General features: G+C 39.2%; 1 protein-coding gene across 2 annotated transcripts; it reads left to right on the forward strand.

Annotated features, from left to right (window-relative positions):
• The first annotated feature begins 672 nt into the window (after positions 1-672).
• On the forward strand, positions 673-21749 carry EIF3E (eukaryotic translation initiation factor 3 subunit E). 2 transcript variants are annotated; one of them, XM_026054565.1, is made up of 14 exons: positions 680-778; positions 2104-2218; positions 2722-2772; positions 3658-3775; positions 8821-8863; positions 9339-9443; positions 9952-10077; positions 11484-11608; positions 12034-12160; positions 12596-12697; positions 13740-13849; positions 19627-19729; positions 19861-19995; positions 21149-21749. In XM_026054565.1, exons 1-14 carry the CDS (start codon positions 689-691, stop codon positions 21185-21187), a joined length of 1389 nt encoding a protein of 462 aa, XP_025910350.1. In that variant the 5' UTR covers positions 680-688; the 3' UTR covers positions 21188-21749. The 2 variants fall into 2 exon arrangements, with proteins under 2 accessions (XP_025910351.1, XP_025910350.1); XM_026054566.1 differs by lacking the exon at positions 2722-2772 and having other exon boundaries at positions 673-778; positions 21149-21315.
• Positions 21750-22268: the final 519 nt, after the last annotated feature.

Consider the following 22268-nt stretch of genomic DNA (forward strand, 5'->3'; position numbering starts at 1 on the left):
AGTAAATGTTTGATATCATTCTAATCACCAAGGATTCCTAGTCTCTGTGTCAAAATTATAATTGGATGGATCCAAAAAGCCCACAGGAATGCAAGTGAAACACAAGTACTTCAGGCAAACATGATCACTGCGCACACTTAACAGGTACCACCAGTAAGTCTAAGTCACCTGCCATGTGAGGGCATCCATTTATTTATTTATTTATGGCTAGAAGCTCTAACCTTCCACTTAAAACAGCAATAAAAATTAGTACAAAATGAGGCTGTCAGGTTGCTTGACATGCAACCAGACATCCAACAATCCCCAGCAACATGCTAAGTTGATAGTTGAAGAATGCCTCATTCTAGGCTTCTTTATCTGTTCTTAAAGACTAGAAAGGCAAAACACAAAGAGCACTTTCTACTTTTATTTTTTAATGTTTTAACGAGCTGAAYGTCCCAGGACCTAAACCCCCTCCTCTTCCTCACGGCGACGCCCCGTGGGCAGACGCGCGCCCCGCCCCCTCCCCGGGCGGCGCGGGGCTGCGCATGCGCGCTGCAGGCGGGGCGCAGCCGCGGCGCCCNGAGGTACGAGCCGCACGGCGCGCGGGGAGGCAGCGGGGCGGCCGCGCGCCGCCTTCCGCGGGCCTGGGCCTGCCGCGTCACGCTGGGCCCGGCCCCGCCCCGCGCCTCCCTCTGCCGGCGCCAAGATGGCGGAGTACGACCTCACCACCAAGATCGCGCACTTCTTGGACCGGCACCTGGTCTTCCCCCTGCTCGAGTTCCTCTCCGTCAAGGAGGTACGAGCCGCACGGCGCGCGGGGAGGCAGCGGGGCGGCCGCGCGGCGCCTTCCGCGGGCCTGGGCCTGCCGCGTCACGCTGGGCCCGGCCCGGCCCGCGGCGGCGGCGCCCGGGTGGGAGCCCCGCTGCGCTCCGTGCGCTCGCCCCGCTCCCTGCCCGGCCCGCGGSGAGCGAAGGAGACGCCGCCTCGGTTCCTCCACGGGCGGGCGCGGCCCCGCCTGGCGCTTCAGGCGCCCCCGGGGTCTCTCCCTTCGGGTTACGTGGCCGGCACGAAAGGGAGCCCGGAGTTAAARGTGATGGGGGTTTAGCCCCTCGGAAGCATCAGCTGGCCCCGTTCTGAAAGGGTGGCAACAACACTGTAAGCCTTGAATCTAGAAATGATGTGCAAGGCCTCGGGTTCATCATCCTAACCTGCCATGTCCCCGTTCCTAGAGCACGGCTGCTGCTGGGTGTCTGCCGCCCGAGGGTGGCTTTGGCATTTTGGGGATTGCACTAAACCCGACAGAAATCAACCCCGTTGATTTTGTTAGGCTGCTCTTGAACAAACTGCTCTTCAGAGCTGAATTGATCTCCTTGGATTTCCCCCCAGAGTTATCTGTGGGTGTGTGGCACAATGATGCGGCCTCCATGCAGATGTAGTCTGGGAATAGACTTAAGTTTAGGTGACAGATACGAGTTTAGATCTCCATCTACATCTTGAATATGTAAGCGTAGTGTGTGACTGATGGCTAAATTATGGGGTAGCAACTTTAAAAATAATAGCACAAGTTTAAAGGAACGCCAAATAGCCATGCAAGCCAAACATACTTTCATGTTGTAGACCTCTTAACATATTTGACATTAGTCTGTACTACAATTAAATGGTATGTTTGACCTTGCATAGCTTCCCACTTTGAATCCTGAGGTGAGTCTGTACTGCTTAGTGTGCTGGTTCTTGAAAAGCCTTTATTGAACTTCACCTGTGGATTGCATCTGTTTAAGTTCTGGTCAGAACAGCAAAAACAGGTAAAAATGTTCCTGATGAATTTTCTTCAGGAAGCTTTTAGTGTCTATTAATTAATAAACTTTTGTCAGGAAAAGTCATGTAGAATGATGTTTATCCTCTAATTATGTTTGGAAGTTTAGGTGTTCATAAGTAGCAAGAAATTGATGCCACATTTGGAAATGTCAGCCGGCTGTATGCAGATGACAGAGAAGCTGTGAGATTTGATGTTTAAAATTATTCGACCAAACTTATAAATAACTTTGAGCCTAAACACTTGTATTAATTGGAGACCATTTCATTGTATCCAACAAAAATCTATTAATAACTTGTGTTTTATAGATATACAATGAGAAGGAACTACTCCAAGGAAAACTGGATCTTCTCAGCGATACCAACATGGTGGATTTTGCTATGGACGTATACAAAAATCTCTATTCTGATGAAATTCCTCATGGTAAGCTGTTCATTTAGAAGTGACATAACTGCAAATTATATAGGGATTTTTATATAAAACAATAAACAGCTGGTACTAATTTGTGTGTTGCCTTTGAAAACTAGAATGTTTTCAGCAATTTTGATCTTAGGAATAAAGTATGCCTTACTGTTGGTCTCCCCAGATCCTAAAAGGTAGGAGGGTAGAATATTTCATTTCATGCATTAACATTTGACAAGATGGTAGGGGCAGAGTACTTTTATTTGAAGAATTGCTATCTTCATTATGATTTCCTACTAAACTTTGTTTTTTAAATTTTACTGTTTTAATTGGTGACAGCTAAATTGACTTATGCAGAGTACTTTGAAATGCCTGTGCAGTGTTTTGGTTTGTTTTGTCTTTTGTAAGATCAACTTAAAATCCTAGAGCCAAGAGATGTAGTAGAAAAATGTTTTTATATTCTTAGTAAGTTAACTGAGTGATTTTGCTTCCATATCTTCTGCTTCCTCTTTTATAATCTGAAGAGTCTTCTGAAATTGGAGATAATTTCTCCTTACTGGAATACTTCTTATCAGGCAAGCCATTCTCCGATTTAGACTGGGTGACCATTATGGTGTTCCTCCACTTTGGGCTGTGCTTACAAATAAATAGTCCTAACCACGAAAGAAATATCAAATGGCTTCACTGTAGCATTGAATGCTGCCTGAGTGTGCGGCCCGCTTTCCTGCATACTGGTCTGTCCTGTAACTTGGGCTTGGGTTGTCTTGTCCCACAATTTTCCTTGTTCACATAGGCAATGGTGGGGTTTTTTTGTTTGTTTTTAGCACTTTTGTAACATTTTGAAAAACTTATTTGCCGTATTGCACACGGTAGCACTGGGTGGAAAAGTTTGGTTCTGTGTAAAATATTTCTGAGCATATGTAAGTTCTGTTTCTACTGATTTCCAGAAAAGATTTAATGATTAGGCATACGTAGTGTTTCAAATCATAAATTCAACTTTCAGGTGAGTATTCTAAGCATGAACTTCTAGGACCTTGTCAGTTAAAGGAGAATTAGTCTTAGTGGTATCATACCGTCATGTTTGTGTTCTTTGTTTATTTGAGGGGGGGGAAAAAAAAAACTCCAAACCTTTCCACGCTGATCTAGAATAAACAAACTTATCTTAAATGTCATTCTTTCCACTGTATTAGGTGGAATATTTTCTTTACAGATTCTGCTGTAACTGCGTGTTCCTCAGAGACTTGATTAGAATTGCAAAGTGAATAAAGGAGTGAAATGATAGAAATTTGGAGTCAGAGTGGTCAGATACCTCTGTTTTTGTAAGTTGACTGAGATAAGAAGACAAACTACAGGAGAATTGAGAAGACAAGAGTTGAACTGTGGCCATTAGAATTAGATATCTGCAGTTGATCTCCTTTAGCTTTAAGCATTACATCATTTCTTCTTTTTGTTTTGCTTAGCTCTGCGTGAAAAGAGAACTACTGTTGTTGCTCAGCTGAAACAGCTGCAGGCAGAAACTGAACCTATTGTCAAGATGTTTGAAGATCCAGAGACCACACGGCAAATGCAGTCCACTAGGTAATTCTTTATGCAATAACTTCCCTTAAAAGATTTCTTGGTACCTCTTGGATGTTGGGGATAAAATGTTCTCTGTGTAAATTTCTGCGCTGCAAAGAAAGGCATTCTTAGTTTCAGACGTTTTTATTTTCAGCCCATATTTTAGTAGTACTTGTGGTGGTGTGATTGAAATGACCCCAAATGAAATTACTCTTTTCAGTTCTCTTATCTGCAATACATACAGCTCTTCTTTCCTCTTACTATTTAGATCAATCAACAGGGGTCAAATGACACCCATTTAGTCATTTGGTGCTGTCAAATTGCAGCTAACAGTGATTTTTGGAAGGAACGGAGGATGAAGCAACAGATCCTCTTTGCTAGAAGGTCTTTCTTCTGTTTGTCGTTGTTCTGTTTCGTAACCTTCTCTCAATGGTAAAAAATGTGGCTCTTGCTCTGGGAGGCCTAGTGGAGATGTGTTCTTCCAGCATCCTAGGGCATTTTTTTTTCCCTATGGTCTTGTCTACCATGTCACACTTTCCACCCCAGCTTCCCCTTCTAGACAGACTAACTTGTTGATGGAAGGTACTGCTTATAATCACCTTAAGGAACAGTACTTTAAGGATTTTTTTTTTTTTGGAGTGGGAGGCAGCTCTCTGGGCTGAGGCTTTGATAATTTTTGAATCAAGGAACTTCTGAGAAGGAGATAAAGCTCACAGGTCAAAGCAGGGTTACATCCTATCAAACTGCTCAGGTTTTTGGTTGAGTTGGGAATATCTTGAAGAATGGAGGTTTTGTAGGCTCTCTGGGCAAGTTGTTTCAACATATGGAGACTCTCTGTAAGAAAATTGGAGTTTTCCTTATTGCGCATATGAACCTAGGGTGCCAAGAGTGAAAATTAATTTGGGACATATGTTCATGTTGTTAAAATATGCCATACAAAGCCTTTAGCTGTGCAAACTGAGGAAGAGAGGTAACTTCTCTTTGCTTTGTATGTGAAGGTAGTTAACATGGAGTGAGCCTGTCTAAGCCTTACATTCTGTGAGGTTTTTCATACAGTTAAACCTAAATCCCTTAGGGAAGGATTCAACTGTAGGAGTTGTAGTTGTGATGGTTCAACAGAGAGACAAATATTCATTCAGTTTAAGTTACTGCTTGGTGTCGTTACATTGGAAATACTTGTTATCTAATCACTATTGTAAATGTGTTAGTCTCTAGAAGTTTAACTAGATGAATCTCGTATTCTCAATCATCTTAAAAATATCTATATTATGTGTCTATACTAGTCTATACTAACACATAGTACATACTACCTCAAATGTATCATAGGAGAATGCCTCGCTCCACTTGAGTTTGAAGGTGAAGCTTTTACTTTGGTTGATTATTGCCACGGTCTAAGAACCTACATAGACAGCGCTTGTCACTTGTGCTCAAAGGTCATTTAGAGTACTCCACCTGGTACCTCTGAAGGTACCAGTATTTCTCACATTCTGTGGTCAGTGCAGGTTCCACCATGCCATCTTTTTTATTTCTCCCTTTCTTTCAAAATTACTTGGTATCTAGCATCCTGTTGTCATAGATAAAAAGTACATATTTTATCTGTACTCTGCACATTTCAGCTTCAGAACTTGTTGTAACCTAGCCTAGAATGCAGTTAATACAGAAACTGACATACAGCACATAAACACAGTGGTGCATATGAATGAATTTCAATGGAAATAATGATACAGAAAATACTTAAGTTTCTGTTGCAAAAAGCACTGCCGGTGTAAGTGATGTCACTTACAGTGTAAGTGTGCTGTAAGTAACTGTGTTGTATAGTATACACTATAAGTAAGTCATTATATCTGACTTCTGCATGGATATTCATGTCATATAATGCTTTCTGTCAAGAAAACCAGGAGCCTTTGAAAGTGTATCTTTGAAATTTAGTTAGCTATCTAATTTATTATATGAGAATATCTTAAATTTCAGGGAAGATACTATCTGATGTTGTTCTGTCTTTCTTAAGACCTGAGTTTCTCACTCATGTGGAGATCTTCTATTGCCTCTAACCAATTGTTAAAACAATTTTGTTGCATAAAAGTCTTGTTATGTATCCAAATATGAGTGTTTCTTGGAGAAATTTTTCTGTTATGTGATATTTGGTTCAAAGAAATTGGTTAGTAGTACGGATTCCAAAGCATGAACACTGTTTGGAAGCAGGAGAATATGTTCAAAAAAAAATCTGAAATATAACCTGCCTAATGCTATGAAACACTAGTCCTATCTTCATACACAAGAAGCTTTCTTTCACAACTAGTGCATCTGTTTCACTCTAAAATAGCTAAAAGCTTTATTGCTCACAAGTTGTTGTTGGTTTGTTTGTTTTGTGTTTTTGTGTGTGTGGTTTTAGTTCAATGGAATTTCTAATCCTGATTTTGGGATTTTACCGTAACTCTGAGGGTTGAGCTCAAAGCTATCAATTTACCTACACCTGAACATGCTTTAAATAAGTAGATGCTACCTTTCTGATTTGTTTTCTCTGGCTATTAGCTGGTGATTTGGACCTTTTTATATTGAACTCGGAGATGTATGCTCTCGGGCTTTTAGATCATGACTTTTGATCTATGGCAGTGCTGATTTGATCCAAGTCTGATGGGGATATACCAGAAGATGATGTGTGAAAGAGATTTTGCAAGTGGAGGTTCTTAAAAGATTAAGCCAAAGTCTGTCTTATTGTTATTTTTTTGAGTAGCTGTTGGAGAAAGGCCTTAAGATTTTAAAAATTATGGAGAAAGAGTCAGTATCCCCTCATTCCCAAAGTATGTTCCGTTGGAAAAAGCTCCTGAGATTCCTTCATTGCTTCCAAGAATATTCCTAAGCGTTGATTTTTTTTTTTTTTTTTGCTACCCTGGCATTGTGCCATTTCACTGTATCAGCTTGACCTACATACTGTAATTTCTAATTAAACCACTTTTTAGTTCTACAGTCAGTTGATTTCCCCGTGCTCTCTTAGTGTCTTGTGCATGCACTTTCACTGCATCTTTCTCTCAAGAGGAATTACATTTTGACATTATTTTCTTCAGTTAAATCTTGGACATGTATTCTACCAGACAAGAAAGCTCTGACCTGTACAAGTCTTTGTTTCCAGGATTTTCGTAGGCTTCTTTAAGTACCGGAAGCATTACTGCTGCCTTATTCCTTGAATGAAACATTCTAAGAAATGAAAATGCATAAATTCAATACCTAGTTCACTYTCTTTAAGTTTAAAGAGTACATAACAGTAATTGAGGCTTCAGGACTTTTAGGTAGTGCGGTAGTGTTTAAAGAATATGGTTTTATGTAAATAAATTCAATTTGCTTTCCTTGGTGATACAGCCCTTTCTAGAAGGGTGAGTTTTCCTTGTTTTTTATTTTTGAGGTTTATTGGAATTGAATGATAGTCTTGATTTGCACAAAAAGTTCAGCTTGCTTTTAGACATGCAAAAGATTCTTCTTTTACTACCTAATGATGTAGTGATGTGGTTGGCCTTGAGCTTTGGATGGCAAGTGGTGCCTTGGTAGCTTAAGCAGAGTCAGRATGACTGAAGCGGCTGCCAGGTCTCAGATTCTTGGTGGCAGTAGAAGGGGGAGGGCTATGAAGAGAATGACTGCATGTAGAATTGCATTTTTTGACTCAGCATGTCTGGTGACATCTGGAAKACTAAATGGCATTCACTAAATGGCCTTTTCCTAGCTTTTTGTTTTCATTTTCTCTTTTGTTTGATAGAGTAGTAGAAATATCCATCGTCTATACTCTCTTACGACAAGATTCTTTTGCAATTAGTTTTAGTTGGATAGGTTTTATTTTCTAAACTTCAGAGTGGTTCTGTTATGAAGCGTTCTTTCTTGGAAATCTTGGAAACTGCTAACTCATTGTCGTGGCAAGACTTCCGTTCATCAGCGTGACCTAGTATATGACACTATTTAATACTCTAACCGTGCTCCTTAAAATGTGAATACTTTTCTTAGATAGCTATTATGAGTCCCTCCCTCACCTTGTTTGCCAGACCACCGTAGCATATATTTAAGTGTATGATGAAGATATATATACAAAGATATATATAGTATATATCTTTATGCATATATTTTGCTAGCAGATCAGATAATTCTGTCTTTTCTGACACAGAGCAGCTAGTATGCAAGTTTGGGGAAATATTTTGCAGTTGAACAGTGTTCATTGGATGTTCTTTCAGAGATTATTCTGGAGAGTTGGATTAAGCTTTGCATGTGTCTCGCAGCTGACATCCACTGCAGATGCTTCATAACAAACTATTAACTAAGTTAACCATTGCTGTAAATACTAAAGGTGTCCAAAATCCTGTGGTCAGTGTTTTCTTTGAGTGTTAGCATTAATGGGKGGATACTTCATTGTGTATGAACTCCAGTTCATCTGCTAGCGAAGTTGTCTTGCATGAAGATAATAGCTGCCGCTGTCTGTTTTGAATAAAGAAATTTCATAGATGCAATTACATATGTACAGTAGTAACTTAGAACTTATTGGGGTGATTTTTTGATCTTAGTTGCATGTTCTATAAGTGTTTTCTGTGTTAGAGAGATGCTTGTTAACCAGTGTATCCTGGTGTCAGTAATGGGATAAATTTTCTTTCTAATTTGCTTTTTTTCTTTTTCCTTTTTTTTTTTATTTTGGCTCAACAAGCTTTTTTTCCTGTCTGCTATCTAATTCAAACTGTTTGGCTTGAGTAATCACTATGGAATTAGAATGTGAGAGTGGGAAGAGCTCTAAATGAAAACTTAGCTTTCATAGAGTTTAAAAAAAAAATTAAGAATACTGCCAAATTTAACTTTACTTCCCCTCCACCCCCTCACTCTATTTTTAATTATATTGTATTAACTTCATGACACTGAAGGAGTTGGTTCACTGTTTCTGCAGTTGCTTGTACGCAGCAAGCATAAAAATATCTTTTCTTTCAATTTATTTGCCATTTGATAAGATTTTCTTTTAACAACTCAAGGTTGAGATGTGTAGTAAATGGTGACAATCRGTTTGTTTTGTGAAAACAGCTGTTTTTATCTTTTTATTATAGGGACGGCCGAATGCTGTTTGACTATTTGGCTGAGAAGCATGGTGTAAGTTTGGTTTAATCTGTTTGAATGTAATTCTAAACATCTCCTTCCAAACTCCCCCATAACCAACAGTTYTGCAAAATTAAGTGCTGACATTCTGCTGTGTCTAGGTTGAAAGTAGCTAATAGGTGGGTTTCCTAATGCTCAGGTGTTTTGTTTGAATGCCTTTGAACATGTGTGTCTTTAAAAATGAAGCTCAAACTTAATGTTACTATACGTCCAAATAATTTTTCCTAGTTTTGTAATACATAATTTCACTTTCCCTCCCCCTTAGTGTAGTTACTAGTTCAGTGGCATGACTTAAGGATAGAATGATTTTCTTTTCTGTTTGTAGCAACTTTCAAATAATCTGAAGTTTTCARAGATTACTTACATGTCTGTTATAATTCTGACTGTTTAAAAAATGGCCCTGTAACTGCCTGTAGCAACACTTTTTTTCCTCCCTTAGTGAAGAAAGCCTTTTTGTGTTCCTTTCCAGTTCAGGCAGGAGTACCTAGATACCCTCTACAGGTATGCAAAGTTCCAGTATGAATGTGGTAATTATTCGGGAGCTGCAGAATACCTCTACTTTTTTAGAGTTTTGGTAAGTGCTTTTAAATATTTAGACCAATTCGGTTATCTATAGTCAAATACAGTACTCATGAGCTTTTTCAGAACAGAACTTATGACTGTAAAGCYGTAGTTTTACAGGGCGCTCCTGTAAGAAGCTTTAGTCACAGCATCAGCAGAAAGAACTTTGAATGCTGTCCTGTGTGATGTGGTTGGTTCCTGCCCCCAGTTTGGGGGGAACCTGCTATGTAGGAAGTGTCTGTTAATAGTTCTCGTGTGGTTTCAATAACTTGGAACAAAAATGGCATCTGATGCTCAGCCACTTTATTCGTTTCTGTTGTTTAACTTGGGAATCTGCAATTTGTATGGAATTTTGGCTCCCTTATGACAAGATTTTCTAGTTTTAATTCATGCCCTTCTGCATATAAAATATTTTTTAAAACAAAAAAATAGATCTGGAAGGGTCTGACATTACAAAATTAAAATGTGYCAGGAGATACATTTCTTTTTTTAATTAAAAGTGTGACTGCTGTTGAAAACAGGTTCCAGCAACAGACAGAAATGCTTTGAGTTCTCTGTGGGGAAAGCTGGCGTCTGAAATTTTGATGCAGAATTGGGATGCAGCCATGGAAGATCTCACAAGATTAAAGGAAACAATAGATAATAATGTAAGTTGTTTTTATTTATTTTTAAAAGCATATCTTTGGAAATAAGAAAGTGGTCTTGTAGAGTTGACTTTTTGAAGCTCTCAGGAGCAGTTTGCCACACGCTTGTACTAACACTTGTGTATTTATTAAATTTTAATGTAAGAGTAAAAAGAGGCTCAAGAATTACTGGCAAAGAAATGTTGAAATCTGTCATCTTTCAAATGAGATGCTTCCCTTGTTTGAAAAACAGTTGCATTTTTTTCTTTTTTGGAAATACCAGTTAAAAAAAAAACTTCCTTCAAGAGCAAGTTTGAGAGCAAAATATCATCATGTGGAAATGCCTGAAGRGTGTTAGTGAGTACATCTTCAGTACAGCCCTCAGTAGCTTACAGGGTTTTAGACTTGATTGGGACTGTAACAGGACGTACAGGTTTTAGTTTTGCAGCAATCTTAACCATTCCACGTTGAGCTTCCTCACCAACTCCTGCTGTGTTTGGCTGAAAACAGGAGAAATGAAGGGGAAGTATGGGTCTAAAAGGACTAATTTAACATGCTCAGGAGCTTTATAGTTTTTGTCTGTTCATGGTACTTCATTGACCATATCTGAAATAGTTTAGGAGAACTTTACTGTCCTAAATTAAAGTCTTGATGGTGTGGGGAGCTGGTTTGCCTCCCTGCCTCAAATTTTTGTTGATGACAGGTAATTCTTGATTTTCCTTCTGAGGTTTATGGAACTATGTGCTTATAGTAACACTATGAAATTTTTCTTCCCTCTAAGGATTTTTAGGGCAGCATTGTAGTTGATATGTTTCTGCRAGTGACTGCTACTTTGCTGTGACTATTCTCAACATGTTGCTTTATAACCTTAATTTGAAATGATGTTGAAACTTGGAGCAGGTTCATATGCTTTAGGCTGAAACTCTGTGCTCTAACAGTTAGTTTAAATGAAAATAATTATTTTCTGTCTGAAAGTGACTGTGGTGTTTAACTCTCTGGTACCTGTTTTGCATGACAAAAGGCTAGGCTTTAGAGAAGAAGAAAAAGGTTAAAAGTTAGTTGCTTAAATCACATCAGAAGAGGAGGGGACATTAAACAAAGTTTAGGATTATAAAGGGGAATAATTATATGTGCTAGCCTGGTTATCTCTGGAAAAGTAAAATGAGTACAGTTGCCAAAATAGAATACAAATTTTGGCAAACAATTTGGACTATTGGAAAAAATGGCAACTTTGGGGAGATTTATCTTTASCAGCTGACAAATTAAAAAGCTGGATGTTTAACTCAGCCAGTCGCTGAAAAATTGYGAGTAGCTGAGCAGCTCTTTATACAGACTTTGAGTGTATGGTGGTTTGGATTTTGGTGGGTTGTGGGCATTTTTGATGTTGTTTGCTTGGTACCTTAGTTGAACTTGGGATTGTTTTCTTTCAGTCTGTCAGCTCTCCGCTGCAGTCTCTTCAGCAAAGAACATGGCTTATCCACTGGTCCTTATTTGTGTTTTTCAACCATCCTAAAGGAAGAGACAACATCATTGACCTCTTTCTCTATCAGCCTCAGTAAGTTGTGTTGTACTGACTTGAATTTTTTTATACAACAAACCCCAGTAGATTTGTAACCCGTGTTGTAGAGACAGTAATTTTTTCTTTTACAGTTGTTCACTGTTTCCTTTCCCATGAAGTGTTGCTGACAGCATAGGGCAGGGGTGACTGAACTTAGCATGTGGATGTGAAGTTTTTTGTTTTRATTTGTTTTTATCTCCTTTTTCTAGCACTACACCCTTCCCTATTCCTTGCCATGGTCAGATATCAATTTCCAAGCACCAAATTTAATTTTATTGGGAATGATTTGTTAATCCAAACCAGAATATTTGATTAAATGGGCAAGCAAAACATTGGTATAGTGCTACATAAAAGATGTATCTTGATTACTGTTTGGATGCAAAGCTCCATCATCTGAGTGATGTCTGGATTACTCTATCCAGGTATCTCAACGCAATCCAGACAATGTGTCCCCATATCCTGCGCTACCTGACTACTGCAGTCATAACAAATAAGGATGTTCGAAAACGTAGACAAGTGCTAAAGGATTTAGTCAAGGTTATTCAGCAGGTAAGAACTAAAACTGTCTCTGATATGTTCTGTTCCAGAGACTATAATGTCTGATAATGCTTTAGGGTTTACTTCTGCATGTGTTTCTTTCTCTTGTTTAACTTGTTTTTCCTTATGAAGTAAAATGTAGTATGATTCAGAGGGCAGAATGACATTTTCTTCTTTCTTTAAAAGGAATGTGTAGAAAGGAATAAGCACCCAATTCTCTATTTCTGTGTATTAAACTCAAAATTCAGCAAAACACATGAAGTGGCTTTGGATTTAAGTTTTCTTTTCCAGTCTAAGAAGTATTTTATTTGTGAGGCAGAGAGTTGTTTCCAGTTTTAAATGTTGCTCCTTGAGGAATATAAGAAACACTCAAGCAATGTGAACTTTGAGAAAATTGACTCTTTAAATGYTTTTGGATTTTCAACGTTGTCTAACTGGTTTTGGCAGGAGTCCTACACATACAGAGATCCCATCACAGAGTTTGTGGAGTGCTTGTATGTTAATTTTGATTTTGATGGTGCCCAGAAGAAACTGAGGGAGTGTGAAACAGTAAGTTTTCCRTAACATGTAAGATTTGCCCTGTGCAAAGATCTTTGTAAAATTAACATTGAGCAGCTAATTTGGTCCAAGCAGTGCTTGATTCTGTTGTCAGTCTTTTGCATGTGTGAGGTAACTAGCATTCCTTCTGACAATTTATTTTGTAAAGTTTAAACAAGACTTGCTGGCRAGAGTGTAGTGTTTAAAACTAGATAGAATCAGCTCCTGGAAAAAAAAGTGAATAGACAGTAATGTGTCTTGGTGAACTTCAGCTTTTCCAYTAGTGTTTCACAGGTCTCGAGTTAAAGAAAAGCTGGGATTTATGTTTGTTCCCAAAGATGCAGTTTGAGTGCAGCACTGCATGCTGAAACTACAGTGTTGAGAGGAGAGAGAGAGGGGGGGGAAAAAAGTTAGGATGACTAAATGTGTATTCTTTGAAACTTCTTAGTTTAGTTTACTGTGAGCAGTTGAAGATACCTGGCAGTTCTACTGACTAGATAGGTATGAAAGCTTTATATTTTTAATAGGTGCACACTGGTGCAGATTTTTGCAGCTTCTACTTTGGCTCCCTTTTCATCAGTGTTAGTCACCTAATAGGATAAATCTAAATGACAGATGATTAATTCTCCTAACTGCATCAAGTCAGTGATCATGTAAGCAGAACCTTGTAGGACCTGCTTACAGTGCTCACTGCAGTCATCCTTTTGATAACGAGAACAACCTGCCTTAGCTGATCAAATTGCTGAATGAGGGAAGAAACTTAAAGTATGAGGAGAGCAGCTAAATGTTGTGTGTTGAGTTGACCATTCAGTTGAATGAGAACTCTGGCCCTCACTCTCCATGGGCCAGTTCTCAGTTACCCTTTTAACACCATCACGCARCTTAGATTGTAGCAGTTCACTGAAATGTTCTGCTGAACAGGTGGAATTTTCACCATGTGTTGGAGTATTCAAAGAGTGGTTTTAGAAGGACTGTTCACTGATCTTAATGAAGGTACCTGTAATGGAATTCCCATCCCTGTGTTTATTTCTGTGTTCCCTGTGTGCGCTTGCAGGTGCTTTTGAATGACTTCTTCTTGGTGGCTTGCCTCGAGGACTTCATTGAGAATGCGCGCCTCTTCATATTTGAGACTTTCTGTCGCATCCACCAATGTATCAGCATCAGGTAAGGAAGTGTTTTTGATAGGGCATCTTGTGAATATCTTTTCTGGGTAAAGGAGACTCAGTGTAAACCTGAGTAGTAGAATATCCAGTCACCAGATGAAATGAAAATCCTTAAAATCTAGGTAGACAATTGTCCTCCTAGTTTTGTAGAACTAATGTGGTAAATTTCAATTAACCCAGTCATGTTTAAAAATTGATTTCTTTGTCTTAAACCTAAGACATGCACCCTTCATCTCTTCTTTCAAAAGAAAATGTCCTGATTTTCCTATAAGCTTGCTAAATTTATTAGGATAAACTTGTGGCATGGTTTGTGTTTATAATAGAAGAAAAACTAATAATTTATTACTCTTAATCTCTGTTTGTTATGTAATGCATTTGCTTTTAAGTGCATTTGGGAAATATTATCTTATCCTTTGGATCAGGTAGTTGCCGTTCTTACATTCCATTTCTTGTGATTCATTTTTATGGATTATCAGTACAGAAAACTGAAAGAAACCAGTGAATTGTTTGGGAATTTTAATCAGCTGTTGTGTGTGGAGGGGGTTAAGCGTCCTAGTGATGTTGGACTGAACTAGTCATGAATAAAATTCTTCATACCTATGTCCATTTTTTATAAAGATGGATGGTCCATGTAAAAGTACTTTAAGCCAACTATTGCAAAATTGAGTAAAATACATTGAGTGTAKATTTTAAAATGTGATGTGAATAAAGCTCTTGAGTTCTCGGGGAATATAAAAACTCCATGGAGTGCCTGTCGTCCCTGTTAGATCCCTAACTCTTGGATCTGAACATGTGCATTACTGGTAATACTAGGATTTTAACAAAACTTGGAAGTTTGTGGGGGAAGGGGAATTGTTTAGTTACAGGCTAGATGTTGTTCTAATAACTCTGATCTTGGCCAGGTCAGGGAAGCAATGAGCAGAGATTCTCATGGATGCATCTTAAGTGTTTTTTCCAAGTGTTTCAGTTAAGATGCTAATAAATCATGGATAACAAGCAAATAATTATACAAAAATAGGAAGCTTTATTTAACAAGGCTTGCAGTAGATGATGTAATTTTTTTTAGCATTTATTACTTTAAAGTTCTGACAATCATTAGATTGAGGTTTAATAAGCAAGACCATAAGTATTTCTTAAAGCCTTTCAGACTTTGTTTTGAAATAAATGACCAGTTAAGATGTTTCTAATTAGGAGTTTGAGGCATAGTTCTTGCATTTGTCTATCCACAAGTGATTTCCATGGCTATTCCTGGAGTTTAAAACTAGCTGGTTGTACCACAGTGCCTGATAAGTGCTGTTTAAGTGTTCAGAACGGATTTGAAAACAATTAGTGGGAAAACGGCCATTTCTTATGTTAAATAGAAAATAGATGTCTACTTAGTTTTTTTTAACTGCTTGCATCTGTTGGGCAGCTGACTTCCGAGAACACAGTTGTTTTATCAGTTGTAATTTTTTAATTTATACAACCCCAATCATCCTGCAATTAATTTAATGTTTGAAATATGTTTAATAGGGAGTAATAGATTAAATTATTTTGGAATGTGATTGGGTTAGCTTGATATGCCAGTGTTTAATTGAAGAGCTGAGTGTGCCTCATACTTTGCTGTATCTTTGCCTTCTGCAGGCAATGCAAGATAAGTTTGTTTATACATGAAGTTGCATGGAATTCAGTAGGCCTTCCTTTTGAGCAAAGGAAAAACTTACATAACATTGTTTTAAAATGAACCAAAAGATGTTATGTATTAATTGGATTATTTCATTGCACATCCTTTTATTGGATGCTCATTTATAGCGGGTATCTTTGAAAATGGTGAGAAACTAAAGACAGCTTTTTCATGCTCCTGCCCTCTAGGAATAAGAGTGTCTGAGAGTTTTAAGTGGCTCCCTGTTACTCAAGCTGGTGAGTGTGTGTATGGGAGCTGTGCTATGGCTATTCCTGTCTTGCAAGTATTAGGTAGATGATGTGAGTGTACCAGGAGGCTGTTCTTTCATGGCACAACCGCACTCAGGAGGAGACTGAAGTCACTCAGAGAAGGGTGAGCACCTCCCAGGCAGCGGGCACTGCTTTTCCAACCATGGTCTCCATGCGGCGCTGTGTCCGGGTGCTCCAGGTGGTGCTGGCTGCTCCGGGCGGCCTGTGCTGGGGACCCTGCCATGGAGTCGAGTTGCTGCAGCTGCTGAGTTATGGTTAGCTCCTCTCCCAGGGTCTGACAGTGCTTAGATGCTTTTTTCCCCTCATACACATCTTCATTTCACAAACAGTGATATGCTTGCTTACCACAGATGGTGATATTTTTACTTGATAACTTTAGGGCTTTTTAGTTTAAAAGTTTGAACCTGTGAGGTTATACTTACTGCATCTCTTGCTCTCTGGAATTTTGTAATTTGGAAGCTCTCCAAATTAATGTGTGGGAAGAACAGCTTCCATGCCTGTATGGAAGCTGCACAAAGATGTATGGCTTTTGCTATGTAACTGTGTCTGCTTTATGCTTGCTGGTGTAACTTCTGCCTCTGCCTAACAAGATTGAACTAGTAAAAATCTTAAGACTTGGATGAGAAATATACAGTCCATGTCCCCTCTGCAAGAGTGACAGCCTGTAAATGCAGAGAACCAGAGTCATGATGGTTGAAAAGACCTTCAGGGTTACCAAGTCCAACCAACTTATACTTCTTTGCTTTCAAAGGCTGTGTAGGGGCTTGGGAAGCTTGCTCAGGCTGCATCTGCCTTAGCAGGTGATGGGCTGTAAGAGGATCAGATCCGTAGGGTGCAGAGGCTGTTGCTGGGAGATGTGGCACCTTCTCCCCTCTGTGGCTTCCCTTTCCAGTGAGGCTGAGTCTGCTCCTGAGGCTGAACACCACCGAGTGCTGGAGCACATGAGATGTTTTTGCTGCACATTTGTTCTATATGATTGAGAGAATCTGGTTTTAATGCTGTCCACATCATAAGCGTCAGTGCTCCCTGACGTGGATCAGCCAGCAAAGCAGGGGATGGCTGAGAGATTGGCACTCCTCATCCAAACCCAGGTGCTTACACAGAAGCTTGTAGCTTACCCGGTTGACCATACCCATGTCCATTGAGTCATTCTTGTCCTCGTCTGCAGGGAGTTATTTCATATGAATCATTTATCTCTTAAACAACAGACCAACTTTTTCCTTTCCTTCTACCCCTTCTGTGGGCACATCCTCTTTGTTTCAGAGTTGAATGTCTTTAGTTTTAACTCTGGAGCTTAACATTGTAAAGCAATTGTAGCTTCTTGCCTACTGAAATACTTCTCTCGTTTGAGCCACCATCTCTAGGTGGCTCAGAATTCTGCAAAAACCTCAGTCTGGAATCTTCTCTGGTCTGCCTTAGTTCCCTACAGCAGCTGATTGAGCTGTGCATTAAGAGCTTCAGTGGAACARAAGCGGTGGAGATGAGATTTTACTTCCCCTTGTTTTGCCAGACTCCAGATACTTTGTTGTTCATTTGTTGTGTCACCTCACTGAAATGAGTTTGAAGTTCAGTGTTTTAAGATATGTGTATCTTTCTACCCATTTCACTTTCATCTCAAAAATTGAGTTTCCTTTTGTCAAAAATGTAGGAGAAGACCACACAAGTTCTTGTTAATGGAGCTTGTATTTGCCTGGTAGATATTCTGATTCAGGAAGTGTTTTTTGCATATCTTTCTGTGTCTTCAGCTTTGAGAGAAGGCAGTTCATGTCTTCAATCAGTCTTTGACAATATATAAATTAATGACAGTTAAAGAGCTACTACAGTACAGTGTTTCCCTATCTCTTTGAAGTGTTGCCTATCACAGTCCTTTTTTAGTGGTGTGTTATCTTYAACACCTGTAGTTTTCTTAAGTGACAGCATTTGGTCATTCTTATCAAACTCCCTTGTAGGGGATTGGTAAGATCTGAAAATCTCCTGTGTACTTACAAATGMCAAAAACCCCACATGCTTTGAATTATAATAAACATTTTGCATATGCACTTACAATACAGCAGCATTTGAAAAAAATAGGGTTGTTTTATAATTCTTAKAGTAGACGCTGCTGGGAAGGGAGCAGTTAGTGCTGAGCTACGTAGAMAAAGAACTACGTAGAGAAACGTCATGTTGGGTGGCAGCAAAATGCGTCGATGGGAGCGGGATGCTGTAACGCGCTGAGGAACCGACCTCTGCTGTCAGGGCAGTGCAGCCGTCGGCCCTGTGCTCCTGCCYGCTGCCCTTGCCTCAAAGCTGTCGCCTGCGCCTAGGAGCTGAGGGGAGAGTGAGAGTTACAGGGCTCTTGTTTGAGCCAAATGCCAGCAGGAAATCCAGGGATTGACCACAAAGCTGCAGGAAATTCCCTTAGTGGGAATTATGCTCAGACAAGAGTGCGTGTTTCCGTAACGCTCCCCTTGCCCCAAGCCCACCTGGAGTTGCAGGTAGTCAGAGCCAAACCCATCTCCTGGGACAGATGATGGGACCCTCTGTCTCTGGTCCCGAGCCCTGAAGTGCTGCCTCGTGGCACTTGCTCCCAGAGCTTGGCTTTGCTGCCAGCTGCATGGGGTGTTCTCGCTACCTGAGTTAACATGGAACACTGCGGGATTAATTATCCTGAACTTCCTTGACTGCTGGCAGGAGTGCGCAAACAAAAATATAAAAAGTTCTCATTGTAGTTCTGGTTACTGTTGTGTGTTGTGGTGAAGGTGCCTATTATGTAACTGTTGATGAGCAGAGGGTTGATTCCTGTTTTGAAACATTAAGGTGGCTTCGTATGAAATGGAAAAGCAGAATATAAACAGTATGTTGACAAGTCTGTGGTAATACACCCAGGGTTTTAGAAGTATCGAGGGTATTAACTGTATGGTAATTGTAACACTGTATTTTCTATACAGAACAATTTCTTTTTTTAATCTCAAAAATTCAGTGAACTGAGTGATACTGGTGAGGGGGAACAAAGGAAGCTTGGCTGTATCCTCATCTGTCAGGCATAGGCAGCTTTAATTCATTGGGAAAGGATTCTTCCAGGGATTAATCTGTGTATGGGAGGATGTTTGAGTAGGATAGGCCCTGTTTACACTTCTTTATCCATCAGGAACACCAGCTTGCAGTCAGTCCATCAGTTCTCTGTTTGTGGTTACAGGCTTGACTAAGAAGTGTCACATACTAATTTGCTACCAAAAATACARCAGAAAAGTTACAAGTCTGATATAAGCTGGTTTGCTGTCTGTTTGGGGGCAGTTTTGTCTTCTCTTGGTGTTAGATTGAGTTGTTAAGATTTGCTGGTGGCTCCTGCCTTACTCAGCTGAGTACCCAAGCACCTCTGTCCACTGGTCTTACTGGCTCTGGCGATTTGGAGCTGATATAAAATTAAGGCTTCTGACATCACACAACTTTACAAAGAATTTTCACATAAGATTTAGTAGGAATATTCAAAGATTATGCAGGACAAGATTTAAATGTGAAATGATGTTGTTGAGAACGTAGGTACTGTTTAATGCRGTTCTCTCTTGTGGGCATACTTGAGGATATGAACTACTCATGCCTGATCCCAAGAGAAAACAGTGTCTGGATTTCTTTTGAGGTCAGGCGGGAGGGAGGGTGTCTGTAGGCTTTTAAATAAGTTACTTCAGTCAAATAGAAATAAGCTTCCCAAATACAAGACTATTCTTCAGTAAGTTTCATGTTTCTGCTGTGGTAAATTTAGTTAATGTTGGTTTAATTCACAACTCTCATGTATTCTGTAGTGCTTGATTGTGTTTTCTAACACGAGACACTTATTTCACCTTTTGATAATGCTCTGTTGTCTTCCAGCATGTTGGCAGATAAACTAAATATGACTCCTGAAGAAGCTGAGAGATGGATTGTCAATCTGATACGAAATGCACGATTAGATGCTAAGTTGGATTCAAAGCTGGTAAGACTATATTAATAAAGAGCCTAAGAGGATTGACTGGGTCTGAGTAAAATTTCATTCACGTTGCTCAAAACACTGAAGGATTGCTTTCTGACTTGCTAAAATTATTTACTCTCTTTCCTGTGTTTTAGGGCCATGTAGTTATGGGCAACAATGCAGTCTCTCCTTACCAGCAAGTCATTGAAAAGACCAAAAGCCTGTCTTTTCGTAGTCAAATGCTGGCTATGAACATTGAGAAGAAATTAAACCAGAGTGGCAGATCTGAGGTTGGTATAAACTGCTCTGGGTTTTATTTTTTCCTGGATTTTTTTAGGATATCTTTAAGTATAGCTGTTATCTCTTTCTTACCTCATCAGATCTACTTCTRACTGTTTTGACATGTGGAATTAAATTGCAAAGGCTTAGTTCTTTATAGTGAGCATTAGATGGTGATTCTTGATTTTATTTATTCTCCCCACCTCTCACTACTAGGCATTCCATTTTTTCGTTGTATACCTAGTTGTTTCTGCCATCACTTAATTCTCATGCTCCATTAAAGGTCTCCTCCACCATTTTAAAAGGAGTAGTTTTGATGTATGAARCTTACTTAAGTTGTGTTTTTTTAAGTTGGTTCACCTTGAACCGCTGTGAATATTTTTGTAGATTGAGCTAAGTTATTTTACTTGCGCTTTTGTGCTGTTTACTACAGTGCTGTATTTTGAGTGAGTGCCTCTCTTGTTGGGTAACTTGTAGTCAAAGAAGGTAGATATGTAGAATGAATGGTGGAAGAGTGAAAGATGGAGGCATGATACAAAATCATAACACTTAAYTATTTAAGGAGTAGAATCAGCAAGGTTTTGGGTAAAACCACTGAAAATGAAATGAGGAAGACCATCTGCTTTCAGCTATGTTCACCTTAAGTTCCTCACTATATGAGGAAGAAATGAAACGTGAAAAGTGGATGACTGATGTCCAAACAGATATATGCTTTTAAAAAAGCAGTGATGCTATATTTTAAAAAAATGAACAATTACAAAACAAAAAAAAAATCAAAATGTCAAAATTCTTATTGGACTTCCTCGGTATTGAGGGGAGGTAGCAAGCAGTTGTGAATTAGTTGATTCCATTAGACAGTTGTGCAAAGGTTCTTAATAAAATAGCACTTAAAATACAGCTGCCAAGTTATCTTTTTACTTTTATTTTGAGATTCTCTAGGACACTTTCTCATGCAACTCCTGGCTTAGCTGGCTKTGACTGTACAACTTTCTTGTGTGTATTTTCTGTTACGTTAGTATTTGCTTTAGACTCTTAGGTATCATCTAGTAGTTGACAATGGTTCTATTTCATAGCCCTGCTTCAGTATTATAAAAATTATTTTTCTCAATTTCAGCAGCCAGCCGATAGTGATTTTTCTTCTGTGATTCTTTTATTTGTTTTTAGGCACCTAACTGGGCTACTCAAGACTCTGGCTTCTACTGAGATACATCTGCAGAAGGGAGAAAGGTTTTCATTTGACTAAAGATAACATGATAAATATGTCACTTTTTTGAGGAAAGGTAATTATGTATTCTATCAAAAATTATTTGAATAAAATTGGCTCCTTTTAACAGTTTGTGCATCTTCATAATTTTAATTATGTATTTAGTTATGCCATATGGAAAGGCTCCTCACTCTGATTATATTCTGGAGAAGAGCTTACACTCGTTTTTTTTAGCTAGATGTTTTGTTCCACTCTTCACTGGGCTTCCTTGGCACCTTTGCTCTACAGAATAAAATGTACCAGGAACTCCTTAAGAAGCTGTGAAATGTAGGGACTGCTCAGTGAGGTGAAGGTAAACAATGTAAAGGGGAAGCTACTGTCTCACCAAGCAGTTTAGCACTCAAAGCTGAGAAGTTAGTGGCTCCCCGTTCCCTCTTTGCAGCTGTGGAATTTCTTCCATCTTTACTCCTTAAATTCTGGAACCCACTGATGATGCTTAAAGCAAGTTGTTATAACTCACCAACCTTCCTGCTCTAACTTTTTTCCAAGATTAGAATTTTCTGTCTTTTTTTAGTAAAGTTTGTGGGGCAACCAGCAGGATGCCCAGAGCTGGTGAAGTTTTGCATGTGAGGAAGAGGAGGAGAATCCTTCTGCCTTATGACTCAAATGTTTTCTTGGCTGGCATTTGGTGCCAATTCTGGCTGGAGGTGTTTTCTGCTCTTGCTATTTCTCTATCATGGCATGTTTATCATACCAGAACAACATTGCAGCGTCTGAGTGAAGATGATTAAATAACTGATTTGGTCTAAATATTTGTCAGATAAGGTGAAGTGTCCTGGTAGATAGGCTTTTATGCAGAATTTTTTTAGCATTATATATTTAGTATACTTAAATTCCATTTTAACTTTGACTACTTTGAAGTTGCTTGCTTTTTTTAATGCTTCTTTACAAGAAATTACCAGTTTGCATAYGTTATAGAGGAGCCATGCTAATAACTGCAGACCTTCTCAAGGAAGAATGGCAGTATTTGGGTGCTTACAGTGCACAGAGGACAGTGCATACATGACAGCTGAATGCTCA

Source organism: Nothoprocta perdicaria, unplaced genomic scaffold (assembly GCF_003342845.1).
Source record: "Nothoprocta perdicaria isolate Ctin4 unplaced genomic scaffold, notPer1 scaffold_122, whole genome shotgun sequence".
Classification (NCBI taxonomy): domain Eukaryota; kingdom Metazoa; phylum Chordata; class Aves; order Tinamiformes; family Tinamidae; genus Nothoprocta; species Nothoprocta perdicaria.